The sequence below is a fragment of the Ornithorhynchus anatinus genome, chromosome X5, assembly GCF_004115215.2.
Source record: "Ornithorhynchus anatinus isolate Pmale09 chromosome X5, mOrnAna1.pri.v4, whole genome shotgun sequence".
Classification (NCBI taxonomy): Eukaryota; Metazoa; Chordata; class Mammalia; order Monotremata; family Ornithorhynchidae; genus Ornithorhynchus; species Ornithorhynchus anatinus.
Genome location: NC_041753.1, coordinates 40,679,168 through 40,698,842, shown reverse-complemented (window position 1 = coordinate 40,698,842; position 19,675 = coordinate 40,679,168). Strand labels below are relative to the sequence as shown.

The 19,675-nt window shown below is 46.8% G+C and overlaps 1 protein-coding gene across 2 annotated transcripts; it reads left to right on the top strand.

Annotated features, from left to right (window-relative positions):
* Positions 1-3,024: 3,024 nt before the first annotated feature.
* Positions 3,025-17,979, top strand: TOPORS (TOP1 binding arginine/serine rich protein, E3 ubiquitin ligase). Of its 2 annotated transcripts, none has more exons than XM_029054881.2 (2): positions 3,025-3,371; positions 14,471-17,979. In XM_029054881.2, the coding sequence occupies exon 2, from the start codon at positions 14,474-14,476 to the stop codon at positions 17,171-17,173; it is 2,700 nt and encodes an 899-aa protein (XP_028910714.1). In that variant the 5' UTR covers positions 3,025-3,371; positions 14,471-14,473; the 3' UTR covers positions 17,174-17,979. The 2 variants fall into 2 exon arrangements, with proteins under 2 accessions (XP_028910714.1, XP_028910713.1); XM_029054880.2 differs by having other exon boundaries at positions 3,025-3,395.
* The last annotated feature ends 1,696 nt before the right edge of the window (positions 17,980-19,675 follow it).

The following is a 19,675-nucleotide window of genomic DNA, read 5'->3' as shown; positions in this document are numbered from 1 at the left end:
GGAGTAAGAGATTGGCAGTGGGAGAAACAAAACCAAGACACAGTGAGCAGGTTAGCTTGCAAAGAATGAAGACTGCAAGCTGGGTGAGAGTAGGCGGTTATATAGGAAGGAGAGAGCTCTTTGAGTGCTGATAAGAGTTTCTGTTTGACACTGAGAGGAATGGGCAACCGCTGAGGGTTTTTGAGGCGTGGGGGGACATGCATACAATGATATTGTAGAAAAATGATCTCCACAGCAGAATGAAACATGGATTGGGATGGGGAGTGACTGGAAACAGGGAGATCAGCGTGGAGGCTGATGCAGTTATCCAGCTCGGTTATGCTAAGTGCTGGGCCATTAGGGTGGCAGTTTAGATGGAGGGGAAGTTTAGATGGATTCTGGAAATGCCGTGGAGTCAGGATTGTCAGGATTTTTGTTTTTTTCTAGTTGTTAAGCTCTCACCTGGTACGTGTCAAACACTGTTCTCAGTGCTGGAGTAGATACAAGTTAATCGAGCCAGATAGAGACCCTGTCCCACGTGGGGCTCACAGACTAAGCAGGAGGGAGGAAACTGAGGGACTGAGAAGTTGAGTGATTTGCCCAAGGTCATGCAGCAGGGGATAGAACTGAGGTCCCTGGCTCCCAGGCCTGTGCTTTATCCACTAGGCCACGCTGCTTCCCTACAATTAGCACGTCCTGATACTTCTCAGAGCAGAATCTGCTTTTTAAATGAAATAGGGAGCCTCACCAAAGCAGGGGTGGCAGACTGAACGTGATGGCTGAAAGAAAGGGAGGGGTAAAGGATAACACCATAGTGGTGGTCTTGAGAGATAGGGAGGTTAGTGATGTTATTAACTGTAATAGGAAAGTGAGGTAGAGTAGATTCGTGGTGGAAGATGAACAATCTAGTTTTTGACACAATAAACTTGAGGTGCTGGTGGAACATTTATGTAAAGGTGACCTGGAGATAGGAGGAAATGAGAGGTTGCAGAGAAAGAAGCGAGGGTTAGCAAGGTAGTTTTGGGAGGCATCCCATAGGTGGTAGTTTGGGATTTGATGAGCTCCCCAAGAGAGTAAGTGTAAATTGATGTTCAGAACAGGACTGTGAGCTCGTTGTGGACAGGGACTGTCACTCTTTCTTGTTGCATTGCACTTTCCCAAGCGGTTTGTACAGTGGGCAGCACATAGTAAGCGCTCAATAAATACGACTGAATGAATAAATGACGGACTTTATTGCAGCAGATACATTCATTCATTCAATCGTATTTATTGAGAGCTATGGGCGGAACACTGTACTAAGCGCCTGGGAGAGTGCAGTAACGATAAGCAGACACATTCCCTGCTCCTAAACAACTGTATCCCCCCCGAGACCTCCCTCCATGACTTGGGTGTGTTTACTTCAGCACTCCTCAGTGGTCGACTGGAAAATGGTTTCTCGAGCTCCCTCTGACACTTAGCTTCTACATGTGCTTTTATTTGGTTCCGATCCTTCAGAGTGGGCACTTCTTGAAGCTGCGTGGCCCAGTGGAAAGAGCCCGGGTTTGGGAGTCAGGGGTCATGGGTTCTAATCCCGGCTCCGCTGCTTGTCAGCTGTGTGACTTTGGGCAAGTCGCTTCACTTCTCTGGGCCTCAGTACCCTCATCTGTAAAATGGGGATGAAGACTGTGAGCCCCACGTGGGACAACCTGATCCCCTTGCACCCCCCCCCAGCGCTTAGAACAGTGCTTTGCACATAGTAAGCGCTTAACAAATACCAGCATTATTATTATTATCCACGCAGGCCGAGGGCGAGTTGGGGAGGAGGTGGGATGATACCGTCACGATTTCTGAAAAAGGCCCGGTTTGGGAAGGTGTTCCTGTTTTACTGACCCTCCCCCACAAGGAGAAAAGAAATAAGGCGTCCCGCGTTCTTCCCGATGCGATGTGAGGGGAGAGGGAGGACGATGAGAAGCAGCGTGGCCCAGTGGAAAGAGCCCGGGCTTGGGAGTCAGAGGTCATGGGTTCGAATCCCGACTTTGCCACTTGTCAGCTGTGTGACTGTGGGCAAGTCATTTAACTTCTCTGTGCCTCAGTGACCTCATCTGTAAAATGGGGATTAACTGTGAGCCTCACGTGGGACAACCTGATTACCCTGTATCTCCCCCAGCGCTTAGAACAGTGCTCGGCACATACTACTTAAAAATCACCTCCTCCAAGAGGCCTTCCCAGACTGAGCTCCTCTTCCCCCTCTACTCCCTCTGCCATCCCCCCTTTACCTCTCCGCAGCTAAAGCCTCATTTTCCCCTTTTCCCTCTGCTCCTCCACCTCTCCCTTCCCATCCCCACAGCACTGTACCCGTCCGCTCAACTGTATATATTTTCGTTACCCTATTTATTTTGTTAATGAATTGTACATCGCCTTGATTCTATTTAGTTGCCATTGTTTATATGAGATGTTCTTCCCCTTGACGCTGTTTAGTGCCATTGTTCTTGTCTGTCCGTCTCCCCCGATTAGACTGTAAGCCCGTCAAACGGCAGGGACTGTCTCTATCTGTTGCCGACTTGTTCATCCCAAGCGCTTAGTACAGTGCTCTGCACATAGTAAGCGCTCAATAAATACTATTGAATGAATGAATGAATACTAAGCGCTTAACAGATACCAACATTATTATTATGAGCTCTAACTGAGAAGGGGAAGGAGAAAGGTGAGGAAAGCGACGAGGCGCGCGCGGGAAGGGGGTGGGCAGTTTCTGCTCCTCCTCAGGGGTCCCCCGTCCCCCCCGCGCGGGGGACGTTGTCCGAAACTCGCCGGTCTGAAGAGGCGAAGGGAGAAGGTGAACGGCGGAGACGAAGTTTCTGGCCGCTGTGCCGGCCGGCCGGTCCCCGCACGCCACTCTCATCTCCCCTCAGTCGTTGCCTTTCGCTGCCAGGCAACGGCGGGGCCACGGTCCCGAGGGAGGTGATAGGGAGGGCGGATATTGTGTCATAGGACTCGAGGAGCGCGCGCGTCGACGTCACCGCCCCCCGCCCTCCCATTGGCGCTCAGCGACTGCTGCGTAATAGAGGTCGTCGGCGCCTCTAACGGCGTGAGCCACTTTTGGAAAAGGAGCCGCTGCAGCCGTCGCCGTTTCGGCTGCGGCCGTTTACCTTCATTGTGGGGCGAGAGAGTCGCTCGCCCCTCGGCCGTTGAACGGGAGGTTATCCGGGCTCCGAGTGGGAAGGGTTTCCCACTCGAGATAGGGAGAGATCCTGGATAAGGCAAGGAAGATCCACTTGGCCGGAGCAGCGATCAGATCCCGGCTGGAGCAACGGAGAAGCCAGAGCCATGAAATATCGGCGGCCGGTGAGGAAGAAAGACCCCCGACTCGAGTCTCGGAAAGCGGTCTGACCGGGGCAGAGCCTGGCCCCGATCCGGTAAGAGACGGCTCCTCTTCACAGGTAAACGAAAAGGCTCGAGGGAGGGTCGGACTCCGCCCCAGGCCGGCGACCCGGGGAGCGCGGCTCCCCCCCGCCCCCCTCCCACGAATACCTAGGGCTCGTCGTTCCCCTGAGGCCTCTTGTCCGGTTGGAATGGGGGACGGTCCGAGCGGCTGTGGAGACGGGGGGGAGGGGAGAGGGGACGGTTATTTCTTTGGGACTCTTCCCTCCCGTCGTTGGGCCTCACGCCCCGTCGAACTCCGGCTTGCTTCGTTGGGCTAAGGAGGGGGGCGGCGCGCGACCTGAGGCCTAGGCGCCTGTCGGGCCCCCGTAACGGACCCTGGCAGCGATCTCAGGTGGAGGGAGGGCCGGACAGTTGAATGCCCGCCACCTGTGGACTTTGCGTTTGCGCCCGGAGTTGGGGATGGAGGACGGTTGGGGCGGGATGGGTAGGAATTCGAAAAAGAAATAGGAATTCCCCCCCCTCACCCCCACCCCGGGGAAACTGGGTTGCCCGAAGCAGCACTTGAGACTGACCGTTACAGCGGTTTCTACGTCAGTTACGTAGGTGGGCGCCGAGCTCCAACCCATAGGTGAGGTGGGAGAAAGTAGAGGCGCTCAAACGATCTGTTCTCGGTCGCAATCATAGTGACAGATTCTTTCTTCAGCGCTTCCTAGCAATCGATCAGTGGCATTTATTTGACTCTCACTGTGCGCCGAGCACTCTACTAAGCGCCTGGGAGAGTAGCGTACGACAGAGTTGGGGGATACGTTATCAGCCCCGACGAGGGGTGAGGCGTTGAGAACGATCCCTCACCCCCAAGGGGCTCACGATTTAAGAAGGAGGACGGGGGCGGCAGAGTTGGCGACCGACAACATAGCAGATGCAAAAATCACACGTGCCGGTGCCTTGCTGCATGTTTTAAGCCGTTTGAAGAGAGTATGTCAGACAATGCATTACTTGATCGAATTTATTTGTGTCGGGCGTCTGTGTTCTAAATAGTTAATCGGTAGCCCTTTGGGGTGAGCCATCTCAACGGGCATGTTACAACTCTGTGTTTCCATATGGTTTTTGTTTAAAGTTTCAATTACAATTTTGCTGTATGTAGTCCGTTTCTGTAGGGAGTCTGACAACTCCGTGCAAGTGTATTTATGAACTGATTTGGGGATTCGCGATGCAGTAGCCGATGATCAAATCTCGTTTTTTTTTCCTTAATGTTCGCTCTGTTGGAAAACACAATAACTTGTTTACGGTTTTTCTATCTTGAACGATAGTATAGCTACCTCAGAATTCTTTAAAGTAGCATAGGACAGCCTCCCTCTTCCCACTCAACACCGTGGGAGCGGGCAGAAGCTGAGACTCGCTTACCTCCCTACCACCGGGGCTACGGGATCCATCCGATGCCCGGGGCAGCCTCCTTCTTCCCGACTGACACTGACACTGGGAGCCAAGCCTCACTCCCCTCTTCCCCCTCAGCGGGAATGGAGGGTGGGCCGAAGTTGGGGCCCACGTCGTCCAGAGTCTTCATAGCACTTGGGGCTCTGGGGTCTGTGAAGGGCTGCCTGACGCTGGGGGCAGCCCCCACCCTCCCTCCCGGCACCGCAGCTTCCCCCTTCGCAGGAGCGAAGGGGGGACCGAAACCTGTTCCCCAACTTGTAGAACTCTGGGATGGCTGTGGCAGTTTCTTCCCAAGGACTGAGAGATTGCTCCCTCTGACCGTTGTTTAACCGACACGTTGTACTGTTGTTGCATTAATGATCGACTTGTTTTCACTGTTGTTTGGGTTACGATTCTTACTGTTCTATGTGTCTGGTCCTCCCTCGCTTTAGACTGGGAGCCCCTTGTGGTACAGGGACTGTGCCTGAATTGATTTTCTTGTAATCACACTAGTGCTTGGCACCCGCTTTTGCACACTGTAAGCGCTTAATAAATGCTAGTGGTAATGATACCTGAAATGCGTTTAGCACTTTTATTTTTCCAAAGCGCTTTCACGTTAGAGACCTGGATATTCACACCTTAGCCCACCCAGGACTATCTGCGGCAGAGTTGCGGATCGGATCTGGTTATCGGTTTCGGGATGTGAGCCAGGATGGCTGGGGTTGTGTGGAATGAGCGAGTGAGTGACTGAATGAACGAACGAACGAACCACCACCTCTGTCAGGATGCCCTGGGTAAGTAATGGCCCAGACCGTGCGACAGCCCCTCGTGAGGCTGCCCTCCCCTCCTCCCCGCATCGGCCCACATCACTCAAGGAGAGGGTGACAGGGTGGCCACCTAGGTACCCCCTGCCTTTACGTGGGCGGCCGTCCTTTAATCGAGACCCTCGCTTTAGCCGGCCCGACCCACGGGTACCTGCAGCAAGGTTGTGGGGCAGATCCCATAATCCAAGTCAGGATGCAGGTACCGGTTGGCTGGAGCACTGTAGAATGAATGAGTGAGAGTGTGGGTGAATGAATGAATGAATGAATGAGCAACCACCTCTCTCCAGATGCTCCGGGTAAGTAATGGCTGAGATTGTGCTGCAGCCCATCCTGAGGCTGCCCATCCGGCCCACCCCCACCCGCCCCTCCTGCACTGACCCACACCACCTGGCTTTGAAGGGAGGATGACAGGATGGCTGCCTATGGACCTTTCCGCCCAAACCTAGGCAGCCACCCTGCAACGGAGACATGCAGTTCAGCCAGCTTGACCCAAGGCTTTCTGCAGCGAAGTTGCCGGTCAGCTCCAATGATCAGTGTCAGGAAGCAGGTACACGTTGGGTGTGGGTGGGACAGCTGGTGCTGTGTGAATGGATGAACGAATGAATGAATGAATGAGCAGCCATCTCTATCAGAATGCCCCGGGTAAGTAACGGCCAGGTCTGGGCCACACGCCGCCCTCCCCTTCCCCCTTCTTTTTCCCCTTTTGCCCACCTCGGCCTGCCCCTTCTGCGTTGGCCCGCACCAGCTGGCCTCGAAGGGAGAATGACAGGGTGGCTGCCTGTGTACCCTTCTACCCATACATAGGCGGCTCTCCTGCAGTAGAGACCTGCAGTTTATTTTGCCTGATCCATGGGTATCTGCAGCAAAGTTGTGGGTCAGCCTGGGTAAGTAGACTCTTTTTTTCCAGGGTTCAGGGTGGGTGCGGGTGGGTGGTCTGTGTATGCAAATCTTTATTTTGCACTAATCATCTCATTTTAGCCACACAACATCCCGGTGAGGTATGTGAGCAGGTGTCGCATTGTACAGATGAGTAAACTAAGGTCCAGAGAAGTGAATTACCATATCCGAGGTGACACAGCAGGCCAGTGGCCCGAACTTGAACCCAGCTCTCTTGAGTCCCAGACCTGGGTTCTTGTTCTTTCCATCAGGCTACACCGTGGTCTTAGTAGTGGTGGGGAGGCATGTGGAGGAGGGAAAATACCATTTTGCTTTTTGTCAACTTGCTTGCTGGAACATAAACACATAAGAACACCATTACTGGGTCAGACCAGTGATTCAACAAGCCAGTCTTTTGACCAGAGTGTCCCCAGAATGCTTGGAGGAACAGATTGATAGTTATCCTTACTTTCGTCCTCCTCTAAGTAGGGATGTACCTTCATCCCTTAACTTTGCCTCTAATGACCTTCCCTGGAATTATCATCCACCTCTCTAACCCCCTTTCAGCCTTCGAACATCCCTAAATTCTCCCTCTACATCGCTCATCTTTTAATAATTCATGAAACCTATTGATATTTTTAGCCTGCACAACTCTCTGTGATAATGAATTACTTATGCTTGCCACCTGCAGTGAGGGGGGGAAAAATGTGCATTTTTGTATCTTTTGAACCTACCACCTTCAGCTTCACTAGGGGACTCCTCATCCTGGTGTTGATGAACAGCAATGCCCCAAGCTCATCCTTTATGCTTTTGCAGATGTCAATCTTGTTCTCTCTCAACCTCTGTCTTTCAGATTGAAGAGTCCTAATCTTTTCAGTTTCTTCTCATCTAAGAGCTCTTTCATCCCTTTGATCTTTTTTTTTTTTTTTGGCTTTTTCCTGTACCTTCTCTGTATTATGTCTTCCTTAAGGTCTGGGATGACATAGTGGCAGACAATTTTTTTTAATTTAGTGACAAAATTGTTTTTTGTTTTGGTTTTTGTTTTCTACATCCATCCTGATAAAACGCTAGTAAAATATAAAAATGTTACCAAGTAGGTTATCCGTTTTTAAACAGTCTTTTCTAGTTGGCTGCAGTTCAGCATTATCTTTATGGTCTGAAACAGCTTATTCGTAAGGTGGAAAAGGGAATTTTCTTTCAGCTGTGAAATTGAGTGTCCCAAGTGGGTTCCCTCAGTACTAGTTGTGAATTGCATTTAGTGCCTAATTTGGGGTTCATCATATATCTAGGTACATAATAGATCATTTTGGTATCTATAGTATTCATTATGTGCTTACTATGTGCCGAAGCACAATGCATTGTGCTAGAAGCTGGGGTTATGGGATAGTGCTATATAAGATAATCAGATCAGACACAGTCCCTGATGGTTCTAAATCTGGCAAAGCCATGAACAACTTTTGAATGCCAGAGCAAAGTAGCCCAGGTGTTGAATTATTTTCTTAATGGGGATCTCTTATTATTAGGGGTCCTCCAAACAGTACCAACTTAATTCTCAAATGCCAGAGAAGAGATTTAGGGCCCTGGTCTAGAACAGTGGAGTTCACAAGGGGTCACTGTGGGAAGAAAACATTGACTTAGGACTTTTTATAATGATATAGTGCTCCAAACCAAATTCAGTGAGATGGTCTTGTAAAACATTTAAATTATCAAGTGTAGATGTCATTAAAACATGAGTGTATTTTCTTTTGTTGATGTAACTTTACTGAAGAAACAACAGTGGTACTTTGGGGTAACGTGGATATCCACAGAATGAGGAAGTAGTTTATCTATTTTTGACTCTAATTTCATTACATTTGGTGCTATTTTGTGAACTTTCAAAGGTTCTTCCATTAAATGAGTGTTGATAGAGTTTGGGTTTGTATTAGTTATTTATAGTACGAAAAATAGCTTTTTTCCAAGTGTAATAAATCTGAATTTGGGGTAGGGGGGTGGGCGGGTGGCAAAATTTTGCATTTCATACATTTGTTACTTGAAGAAAAATTGAATGCCCTTAGTTAAAACTATGGAAGTATCGAATCTTTACATTACCAGGAGGCCTAGTAGAGTTGTTCTTCAGTTAGAAGATGACGATGCCCGTAGCGAGGCTGCATTCATGAATATGAGCATCTTTGAAGAAAACCCTTGCACCCTTTGTCCATGAAGATGGAGTAGTGCATCTTTTCTGGCCCCTTGCCATTCTAGCGAGCATTAATCAGGCATCAGTAGTTAAGAAGGAAAAGGTATATCCTACCACCGACAGGACAGGCATGCGCTTGAGTTGTTTCTGCAGTAGTGGTTTTGGTTTGTGCTGCAACCGGAGCCTTTCCCAGAAGACATCCACATTCTTGAGCAATTTGCCAGCCTCACTAAGGAACGATACTCTGGGTCAAATGGCAAGACAAGATGACAGGCCCGTGACCCAGGATTAGGAGCAGAAGGATAGTAAGTGGGGTAACCTCCCCCTCCCCCCCCATGTTCCTTTTCTTTTTAACCTCCATGTCCTTATGCCGGCCTACCCCAGGAAAGAGGGAAGGCTTCTGGGAGAGTGCGGGGTCCCCTGCCCCAGGCTCCCTGGCTAAAATGAAGATGTGTGGACTCCACATTTCTGCAATTCCTTTTTTGGTTTTCCCTATCTTTCACGGTCTGCAACCAGCAGTGCTGTAACAAATCCCTTTTGACCTTTGGGCGTTTGATATTCGCCCCACTCTCAACCCCACAGCACCTATGTGTCCATCTATAATTATATATTCTACATTATTTATATCAGTGTTTGTCTCTCCCTCAAGACTGTAAGCTTGTGGGCAGGGAATGTGTCTACCAACTCTGTTGTATTGTGCTCTCCCAAGTGCTTAGTACAGTGCTCTGCACACAGTAAGTGCTCAGTAAATACCATTGATGATCGACGATTGATAATGAGGATTGCCAACTTTCCATACATTGGAAGTGAAGGTCTCACAATACTGTACAAATTTGATCTACCAACAGGAGGGCAGTAAGCAGGCTGAAGCAGCTCTTTCTCTCTCTATATTCTGCCACTGGCCTGACCCAGTGAAGGGGGCCTTTAAGTTATCATGCTCCCCCCGGCCCATTCTTGGCTTTCTTGCTGATGTGGTGTGGCTTTTAACTTTTTCCACCCTGCTCTTTTGCCATTTACCAGTGCCACTTCCATATTGATCCCCCTCTGATAAGGTCACGGTGATGAGAATTCCTCACCCAGAGAGTATGGCGTCCCTTGTGGCACGTGGACTGGCCAAGTGTGGAGTTGACGTCCCAGCAGTGAGTGAAGCTCTACAAAGGTGGCTCGTGGAGACAGGATCTAGGTTCACCTCGTTTCGGAGCAGTAAGCTCATTGGAGCGGTAGCCAACGAGAGGGTGGTTTCACAGACGGTTGCTGGGATCCCACCCTGCAGACCTCCCCAGAGGCGGATTAATAATAACAATAATAATAATACTTGTTAAGCACTTATTATGTGCCAAGCACTGTTCTGAGCGCTGGGCTGGATGCAAGCAAATCAGGTTGGACACAGTCTTGTGACGCCGGGCCGCCCCGTAAAACAAACTGCCCTTGCTTGTGTATGTCTTGCTCTGATGATTCTGCTCTTTTCCTGCTCTGATCTGTCCAGTTGCGCAGGGGGCAACTGCATAATTGTTTTTGTAGCTGCTATGGTGCTTTGTGATTTGGTTTTTTGTTCTTTGCTTTTCCCTTTGTTTTTTGCAGAAATTGGAAATGATCCTCCAACTCTGACTTATCTAATCTGATTTTCATGCCTAACCATGGGTCAGGGCACAGTAATGTCTGTGGCTCTCGACATCTCAGACGTGTTCTACTCTGTGGCCACAGACTGCACCCGTTAGCCCTACCAGCTGCTCCCAGTGTGTGCTTCTGGACACAGGGGACCAGGCCAGAGTGTGGATGGCTCAGTTCAAATGACTATCACTGGTGCCAAAACAATTCACGTGCATGTCCTGCTGATGGTAGAACACATCTTCTCCCCCACCCCTCAACCATTGGTGGGTGAGCAGAGCTCACCCAAAATGGTAAGGGGACAGAAAATGTGCACTACTGTATTTTCACGGACAGAGTGTGTAAGTGTGGAAGAGAGTCCGTCTCCATCAGTGGTATTTACTGAACGCTTGGGAGAGTACAATACGAAAGAGTCGGTAGACATGATCCCTGCCCTCGAGGAGCTTACAGTCTAGTGGATGGATATACCCGTGGGATGCAGTCTTACCGTCGGCAGTGTTATCTTTGAACCGATGGACACCTCTCCTACCAGCAAGGCGGTCCTGGAACGCAGTCAGCTCACCAGCCTGAAAGCAGTGCTCGTAGCAGCGTAGCTTCTCGGGGTGGAGCACGTGAGGAGAATGGACAACAACAGGATACCAAAACGTCTGCTGAAGGAGAAACTGCAGGGGGTCACTTGCAAGCCAGGAGGGCAGAATGACCTAGTGGTGGACTATATTGGGAGACCCCCTTAGCAGACAGCCCAGCCTGCTGGGCAGAAATCAGGAAGGGTTTGTGCTTCTTGAGCAGAGACTTTGAGATACTAAAAGAGAGCTGCAAAAACACAGACAGATGCCATAGAACGAGTCCACGGTGTGGAAGAAGGTGTCAGTCATGCATCGGGCTATTCAGCCTCACGCACGTGCATGGGGCAGGGTATTACCACCAACAGCATCCTCATCACTGTCAGAATTTATTGATTGCCTACTCTGTGCAGAGAACCGTAGTAGGCAATTTGTAGCATACGATCAAAGTAGAGGATACGGTTCCTGCCCTTGAGGAGAAATTTCCAATTTAATGGGGAGACAAGCGGACATCTCTAGTATACATAGAATGAGAACAAGAGGGAAAACACAGATACAACTAGTAATAACAAAAGTAAGTAAGGAGAAGTAGCATGGCATAGTGAATAGAGCGTGGGCCTGGAAGTCAGAAGGTCATGGGTTCTAATCCCGACTCTGCCATTTGTCTGCTGTGCGACCGTGGGCAAGTCACCTCACTTCTCTGGGCCTCAGTTCTCTCATCTGTAAAATGGGGATTGAGACCGTGAGTCCCATGTGGGACAGGGACTGTGTCCAACCCGATTTACTTGTGTCCACTCCAGCGCTTAGAACAGTGCCTCATTCATTCATACATTCAATAGTATTTATTGAGCGTTTACTATGTTCAGAGCACTGTACTAAGCGCTTGGAATGTACAATTTGGCAACAGATAGAGACAATCCCTGCCTCGCACACAAGCGCTTAATAAATAACATTATTATTATTATTGCTAAGAAAAAAAAAAGGAAAAGGTGAAATAGGCAGATACACATATCAGTGCTAAGGGTGGTTCTTGGGATGACCCAATCACAGAGGTGGGGATCAGTTGCCTCCTGGGGAAGGTGATTTATTAGAAGGGCTTTGAAGCTGGAGAGGCATGTGTCTTGGTAGATTTGAGATGAGGGGAAGTTCCACTCGGGGAAAGGGTAAGCCCAGTGGGTCAGACTTGAGTGAGATGTAGCTGATTTTGCCTAGGAGGAGCAAAGGGTTCAAGTTGGGGTATAGCAGGATAATTGAGCAGGAAGGTGAGTAGGGGAATGTTGATTTCCAGGTTTTGGAGTTCGACGCAGGGGGATTTCATGTTTTGGAGTGTGATGTGGGGAAAATGAGTAGCCATTAGAGATTTTTGAGAGGTGTGGCGATGTATTCTGAATGGCATTTTAGGAAGATGATCTGGGCAGCAGATCATAGATTGGTAAGGGGAGAGAGACTGGGTGCAGGGAGACCTACAGTAAGGTGGCTGCTGCAGCAGTCCTGCCGGGAGGTGATGAGGGCTTGGTCCAGAGAGGTGGTGACCATAAGGATGGAGAGGAAAGAACAGAGCCAGGAAAAGCTGGTGGGATTTAGAGGCAGGCCAAATGTGAGGTGAAAGAGAAGGTCACCAGACAAGAGTCAGAGATGATTGACAGGATTGTGAGCTGTTGAAACAAGGAGGATGATGGTGTCGACAACTGGTTGGAAAGGGACGAGGAGGAAGATTAGGAGGGAAGGTTGAAGGGTTCAGTTTTTTCTGTATTGAGTTTCTGGTACTGATAGGATCATCCATGTGAGCATGTCCTGGACATAGGAGGAAATTTGATTGTTAGGGTGGGTGAGAGGTTAGGGCTAGTGAGGTAGATTTTGGAGTCATCTGAATGTGGGCTGATGAGAGAATGTTTGTAGGGTGAAACCTTGTGAAGAAACCCACAGTTAAAGGGTGAGAAGAGCCAGCGCATGAGGCTGAGGAGTGGTCCAAGAGAAAGGAAGAGAACCCAGAGGGTGTTGTATTAGTGAAGCCAAGGCCAGAGAGAATGTCTAAGAGAAGGGAATGGTTAACTGCCAGGGGCCTCCAAGAGGTCAAATAGGACTAGGACAGAGTAGAGCCTGTTGGACTTGGCCAAAATGAGGTCACTGGAAGAGCTTGGTGAATGTGGTTCGAGACTGCAAATGGTTGAGAAGAGAATTGCGATGGAGAAGAAACCCAATAAAAACAAACCGAGAAAAGTCAGATTTTGCTGAACAAGAAATCCTGAATTCCAGTGCACAGAAGGAAAGGGGATGGAAAAAGAAGAGGCTTGAAACTGGTAGGACAAAAACGACCCTTCTCCAGCCTGCCAAGCTGAGGAAACAACAGTGATGTCGGGCCCCATCCGGTCCCCTCACCCCGGAACATCGAGGTCTACTGCAAAGGAGAGAGGCCACCCAGCCCCAACGTCATCGGATTCCCATCAGCCCCTTCTTCTCTAGCCGGCCGGGATGAGGAAAAAGCAGCAGCAGTAGTGAGAGGTCTTCTCGACTTCTAGAACATGGAGAAGGCTGGGGCTACGACTGTGCCTGATGGATTCTAAACCACCCTGCCTGACCCGTGAGGATCCCGAAACTGCCCCTTAAGCCACAACGCTCTATTGCTTTTATCGGATTTATCATTGTCCTTGTCTTTATATGTTGGTTGGTTTTTGTGATCGTGTTTCATCCTCCCTTATGTGTCTGTTGCACGTTTCCCCCACCCCTCCCTGATTCTTAGATTGTGAGCCCCTCGCGGATCAGGGACCGTGTCTGATTCTCCCCTGCATACTTTTCCCCCAGGCTTAATACAGTGCTTTACACATAGTAGGTGCTTCATACTATTGAATGAATGAATATAGATGAGGAAGAGAAGCTGTAATGACTGGCACAAGTGAAGTGCAGAAAACTGAGGGCTAAAGGACAAAGCAAATAGGGGCCTGGTAGGGACAAGAGGACATAATGGTGATGGTTCTCATGCCACGGATTCATGAGACCTGTTTGTCTTTATTAGCTGTTCTTACCTGTTTTCTAATTCTGGAGGAGAAGAAAAAACCTGCTTGTCGCAATCAGTGGCATTTATTAAGCCCCATACTAATTGCTAGGCGCTGTACTAAACCCTTGGGAGAGTATCTGAGTACCAAGAGATGTATTCCCTGCCCTGAAGGAACTCACAGGTTAATGGATACAGGGAAGGATAAGTATAAAGTAGGAAGCAGAATAAACACACCGAGATGAAGGTCCTGGACAGATAATTGAATATACAGATAATTACATAAAATAAAATTATACATATGTAGAAAAGGCAGATCTCCTGAGTCCTACATTTTTCTGTCCCATGTACTTTTTTAAGTACAGTATTTACTTCCAGAATACAAAGACTTCTTTTACCCTCCTGCTTCTTAAAATCTAGGAAAATCTTGTAGGATTTAAGAGCAGCCAATATTTGCTTTCTGGACCAAAGGGTTGGCCTGTTGGGTTATTCGAACGGATTGTTAAACCATTCTGATTATTTTCAATTTTGAACTTATAGAGGTTTCTAGATTTCATTTGCTGCTGTTTTCATTATTTCACAGTTCTTATTTGATTGAGAAAATAGTAACCTAGTGTACTAATGTGTGCACCTCTCTCTCTCTCTCTCTCTCTCTCTCTTTCTTTTTCTCTCTCTACAGAATATGACTTCTCCAACTGAGGATTTTAGAGTGGAGAACAGCTTTTCCCCTCAGCCTGGCCCAAGTGGGTTACAGAGGAAAATCCCACTAGATACTTCCCCTGATAAATGCCCTATCTGTTTGGATGGGTTTGAAAATATGGCTTACTTAGATCTGTGCTTTCATAGGTTTTGTTTTCGCTGTGTACAGGAATGGTCTAAAAACAAAGCTGAATGCCCTCTTTGCAAACAGCCTTTTCACTCGATTTTTCATTCCGTAAGGGCTGAAGACGACTTTAAGGAGTATGTCCTCCGACCCACCCAAAATGACTCATTTTCCAATCCCGGCGGGCAGAGATTTCGCTACCGTACTACTATGACAAGGGATCGTGGTGCCTCTTTCCGAAGGCCACATGGCAATGGAGTACTCTTGGAAAGACTATCAATTCCACCACGAGACAGAAACAATGACATTCAACATATACTGAGACAGTTTGTAGCAAGATTGCAAGCTGAAGCAAGGTCCCTACCACAAATCCAAGAGCAAGAAGTTATTAGGTTCAGAAGATCTCTCTATCGCCGTGGTATGCGGGTTCAAAGTGTTGAAGACGGTGGCCGCTTCAGGGATATTTCATCTGAATTCTTCCGAAGAAATCCTGCCTGCCTGCACAGATTGGTGCCGTGGTTAAAGCGGGAACTAACGGTTCTCTTTGGTGCCCATGGGTCTTTAGTAAATATCGTTCAGCATATCATTATGAGTAATGTTACTCGTTATGATTTGGAGAGCCAGGCCTTTATTGATGAACTGAAGCCCTTTTTACTTAACCGAACTGGGCATTTTCTCCATGAATTTATCAGTTTTGCTCGATCTCCTTTTAACATAGAGGCTTATGACTTGCATGCTAATTACGAAGAACCTGCTCTGCCTTATGAGGAAGGAAGCCAATCTGATTCTTCAGTTATTATGATATCTCCAGATGAAGCTGAAACCCAGGAGCTAAATCCGAACGAACCAACAACCACTGTCACGCAGGCACCCTGGGACGACGAAACTCCAGGACCATCCTACTCCACGGCAAAAAATGTCCACACAACAACTTCTTCATCTTTTGATAGTTCTGACAGTTCAGATGAGGGACCGGTAAGAGTTAAAACCAAGTCCTACGTAGGGGGAGAATCAAGTCAGGATTCGAGTGAAGACTGTGTCATCGTTGGGTATGTTAAACCATTAGCCGAGAGAACCCCGGAACTCGTTGAACTGTCCTCGGATTCTTCAGACTCTAGTTTTGATGAAAAAATCAACGTTGTGAGGAAACGAGGGGCAGTGCCATTTCAGAGTGATAGCAATAGTGATGCTAGCAGCTGTTCTAATGAAACACAGTCAGTTGTTTCTAAAGATGAGAGCATAGTAAAATACCATAAGTCTGATACCCCGCCCTCTGATCAGAAAGTAACCTCAAAAAAGAAAGATAAAGAATCGGCTTCATCTTCTCCCAGGAACGGGGAGAGTTCTTCTGCAATAAAATACCAAAAGGGTCCCGTGAGCGTCCGATACAGAAAGCGAGAAAGGAGTTCCGATTCGCATTCTCAGGACAGCAGGCACGGACGAGGAAAGAGGGGCCGCAGCAAACATCGTAGAAAAAGCGATAAACATGTCAGAAGAAGAAGGAGCAGCAGCAGTAGGTCTAAAAGTAAACGACTGAAAAAGCGGATGAGAAATAGAGAGCGCAGTCTGTCCAGAAAGAGCAAGAGAGTGTTTCCAAGTAGGGAAGGCAGATCAAGATCCCGGAGCAGGGGTCATAATAAAAGAAGATCAAGAAGCAGAGACTATGATCATTATTCCTTTAAAGATGCTTATGGGAATAGATACCACAGTAGAACCTGGGTCAGAGCGGGCTCTGAATCATCATCCGGGAGAAGGGCTTCGAGTAGAGCGAATTATCCCAGGCAGCATTTTAGTTCCGAATTTAGCACCCAGTCTTTTTTTGAAGGCCGGATACATGCCAGGAATGAAAATCATCACAGTGAAGACAGATCTCATCACCATGAAAGACAAAGATCCAGAAGTAGTTCCAACACTAGATCTAGACACCCATCTGTAGGGTCTGAGCGGGTAAGAGTTGAAAAGCCAGGGGGCAAGAGAAAATACAAAACTCGACACTTAGAGGATTATCATGAAACAAGTGGGCCAATTCAGGAAGATTCTCTTTCAGATGAGGAAAACTGTTTCCAGAGACCTTCCTCCAAGTTGGAGAACTACAGAAATGAAATTGGCCTTTCAGAGAATCCTGCGAGTATAGAAAAAAGAGGTGAAAGAATCAGAAAGAGGCCACGGAGCCTAAGTGTAGAGATAATTTACGAAGGGGCGACTAACACAATTTGTCCTCCTAAAAAGAAAAAAGAAAAGAAAAAGCACATAGGAAACTCATCCCATTCGTCTCCATCTGTGATTACAATTTATATTGATAGTGACATGGATCCAGAAGAGAGAGAAAATACCAGATGTGGCAATAATACTTCTTGGGTCGGTAAAAATCAACTAAGTGAAAAACAAGCCGATTTCCTCTCCCCTGCCGTGGGACCACATGAAAATAAGGTTGTGCCGACCCTATTAGCTGATGCTAACATACGAGCAGAATGTGGTATTGCTATTCGCAATAACGGTTTTGATAATGCCACTGAGCCTTTAGGTGATCTTCCACTCCGGGAAACCTCAAATGATTAAATTCCAGCTGCGCCTAAGGCAGCATTGATTCAAACTCCAAAAATTTAGACCGAGACAGGGAAGCTAAATCAGCTGAGCCAATAAGCAAAGCCTGTATAGAAGAGGGAACTTTAGCGACGAACTGATCCATCAAGCCGGCTACCATTTTTAAAACATCATTTTCCAGAGATGCAACGAATGATATTAAGACTGTCAAAGCATCTTAACGACCAGTCTCCAAGGACTTACCTGAAGAAGTCTTAAACATCACTGACTGTTTTATGATGCTGAATATTTTCAGGGAAGGCTTTTCTTTCTCTGTGAAAACCTATCGGAGGATTTCTGAATTGGGACTTTATAACAAAATGATTTGTTTGTCCAAATACTGTGCAAACTCATTTAATGGTGCAATTTTAAGTTAAGGGAAGCCAACAATGTTAATATTTAAATACTTGTAGTTTTTTTCTAAATTAAAGTGTATATACTAGAAGTTAAAATTTTTTAAAGCCATATTGCGTTCTCTTTTTCTGTAAAGTATTCAATGCATATTTTAAAATTGAGGTTTTTAAGGTTATAGAGTTCTGTGATAAACTAGGGCAACTTTTTATGATAGGAATAGGTTTTAATGTTTTGAAGGAAAAAAATATATAATTCACAAAAAAAGTCTTTTTAGGTTGTATTCAGATGTTATTTTGATCTACATGACTTGCCTTGACTTTGCCAAAAAAAATTTTCATGTTTTTTAATATAGGTCTAAAGTGACTGCCATTTAAAAGCACATGTGAGTTCAGCAAAAACTCAATAAAGCAATAACTCTTAGACCAAAATGTTCAATATGAGACTCTATTATTTGGTTGACTAGTAAATATCAGAGAAGTCAATGCCTTATGTTTTTTTAATCTTAATTTTATCTGGTATGCTTCAAAAATCCTAGTCTTGATGATAACTTCGTGTTCGCCCAAGAATGAGATTAGTATTGTTTTAGTCCCCATCTGCAGCAGTATAATTTTTTTAATTGCCATACTCTCCTAAGCACTTAGTACAGTGCTGTGCACACAGTAAGCACTCAGTAATACCACTGATTGATTTTTATGCAAATTACCATCAAAGTAATTTGACACTTAATGCTTCCGCACTAGTCAATTACATCCACTTTTTAGGAATGAGAATACTGAGCTGTGTTTTGCAAAGGATTGGGTCAGGCAAACCCAGGATTAAATTAAATTTTTGAATCTGACCTTTGATTTGATTTGATTCAGATTTAGGTTTCGCATCTTAAAAGGGTTGTAGAGAACATTAGGAATTGTCAGTGATGAAGAAGAAAAATGATACCTTTACGGAAAGGCTGAAGGAATTTTTTATATATAAAAGGTAATTCTACAGAGCATAGAAAGCACAGGTATGAATTTAAGAAGGAACACCCTCACCCTTAGCATGGTATAGGAGAAACATTGGTCAGACCTTTTAAAAGAATATAGAAAAATTTCCTCTGAACAGGGGAACGGGAAATTTTTGTTATAAAATGCCTAAAGTTGACTTCTTTGGCACCAACACCTGTAGAATTAATAATATCTCTACTTGTGCAGGGTGCTGCTACGAAGCAAAATTGGGGTGAAGGGGATGCAAAATAAAATAGGGAACATAAAATAAAGCATGGTATTATTATGACATTTCATATTATCCAGAGTATCAAACAGTTCAAACTGATCCTATCAAATATCTAATAATTTAGTAATGAGTGTGGTACTTTTTTAAGTGCTTACTATGTGTCAAGCACTGTTCCAAGTGCTGGGGAAGATACAAGATAATCAGGTCTTGATAATAATGAGAAGCAGCGTGGCTCAGTGGAAAGAGCACGGGCTTTGGAGTCAGGGCTCATGAGTTCGAATCCCAGCTCTGCCACTTGTCGGCTGTGTGACTGTGGGCAAGTCACTTAACTTCTCTGTGCCTCAGTTCCCTCATCTGTAAAATGGGGCTTAAGACTGTGAGCCCCACGTGGGACAACCTATGTCTACCCCAGCGCTTAGAACAGTGCTCGGCACATAGTAAGCGCTTAACAAATACCAACATTATTAGGTCACATAAAGTCCTTGTCCCACACAGCGCTCACAGTCGAGGTAGGAAGGAAAGCAGGTATTGAATCCCCATTTTACAGATGAGGTGACTCTGAGGCACAGAGAAGTGACTTGCCCAAGGTCACGCAGCAGACAAATGGCAGAGCCGGGATTGGTCCCCACTCTTCTGACTCCCAGGTCCTTTTTCTACTAGGCCACACTGCACCTCATATCTGTTCATGATACCTCTCCATGTGTGATATGACCTCCTCCTGAGCATATTATGGACAACTGTAGCAACTGTCAACATTTTTTTGGTTTCAAAGCCTCAGTAGCATATTTTGTCGATTAACCACAATAGGCTAGACTTTACTACCTTTTGGAGTTAGACTTTCCTCACTCCTCTATTACAAAATGCACTATGTAAACCATTTCCTAAAAAGGGAAAGATGCCGTCTAATCTTTAGAG

What these genes read in the sequence shown, in the direction of transcription:
- TOPORS (XM_029054881.2), top strand. Translation starts at nt 14,474, where the DNA reads ATGACTTCTCCAACTGAGGATTTTAGAGTGGAGAACAGCTTTTCCCCT.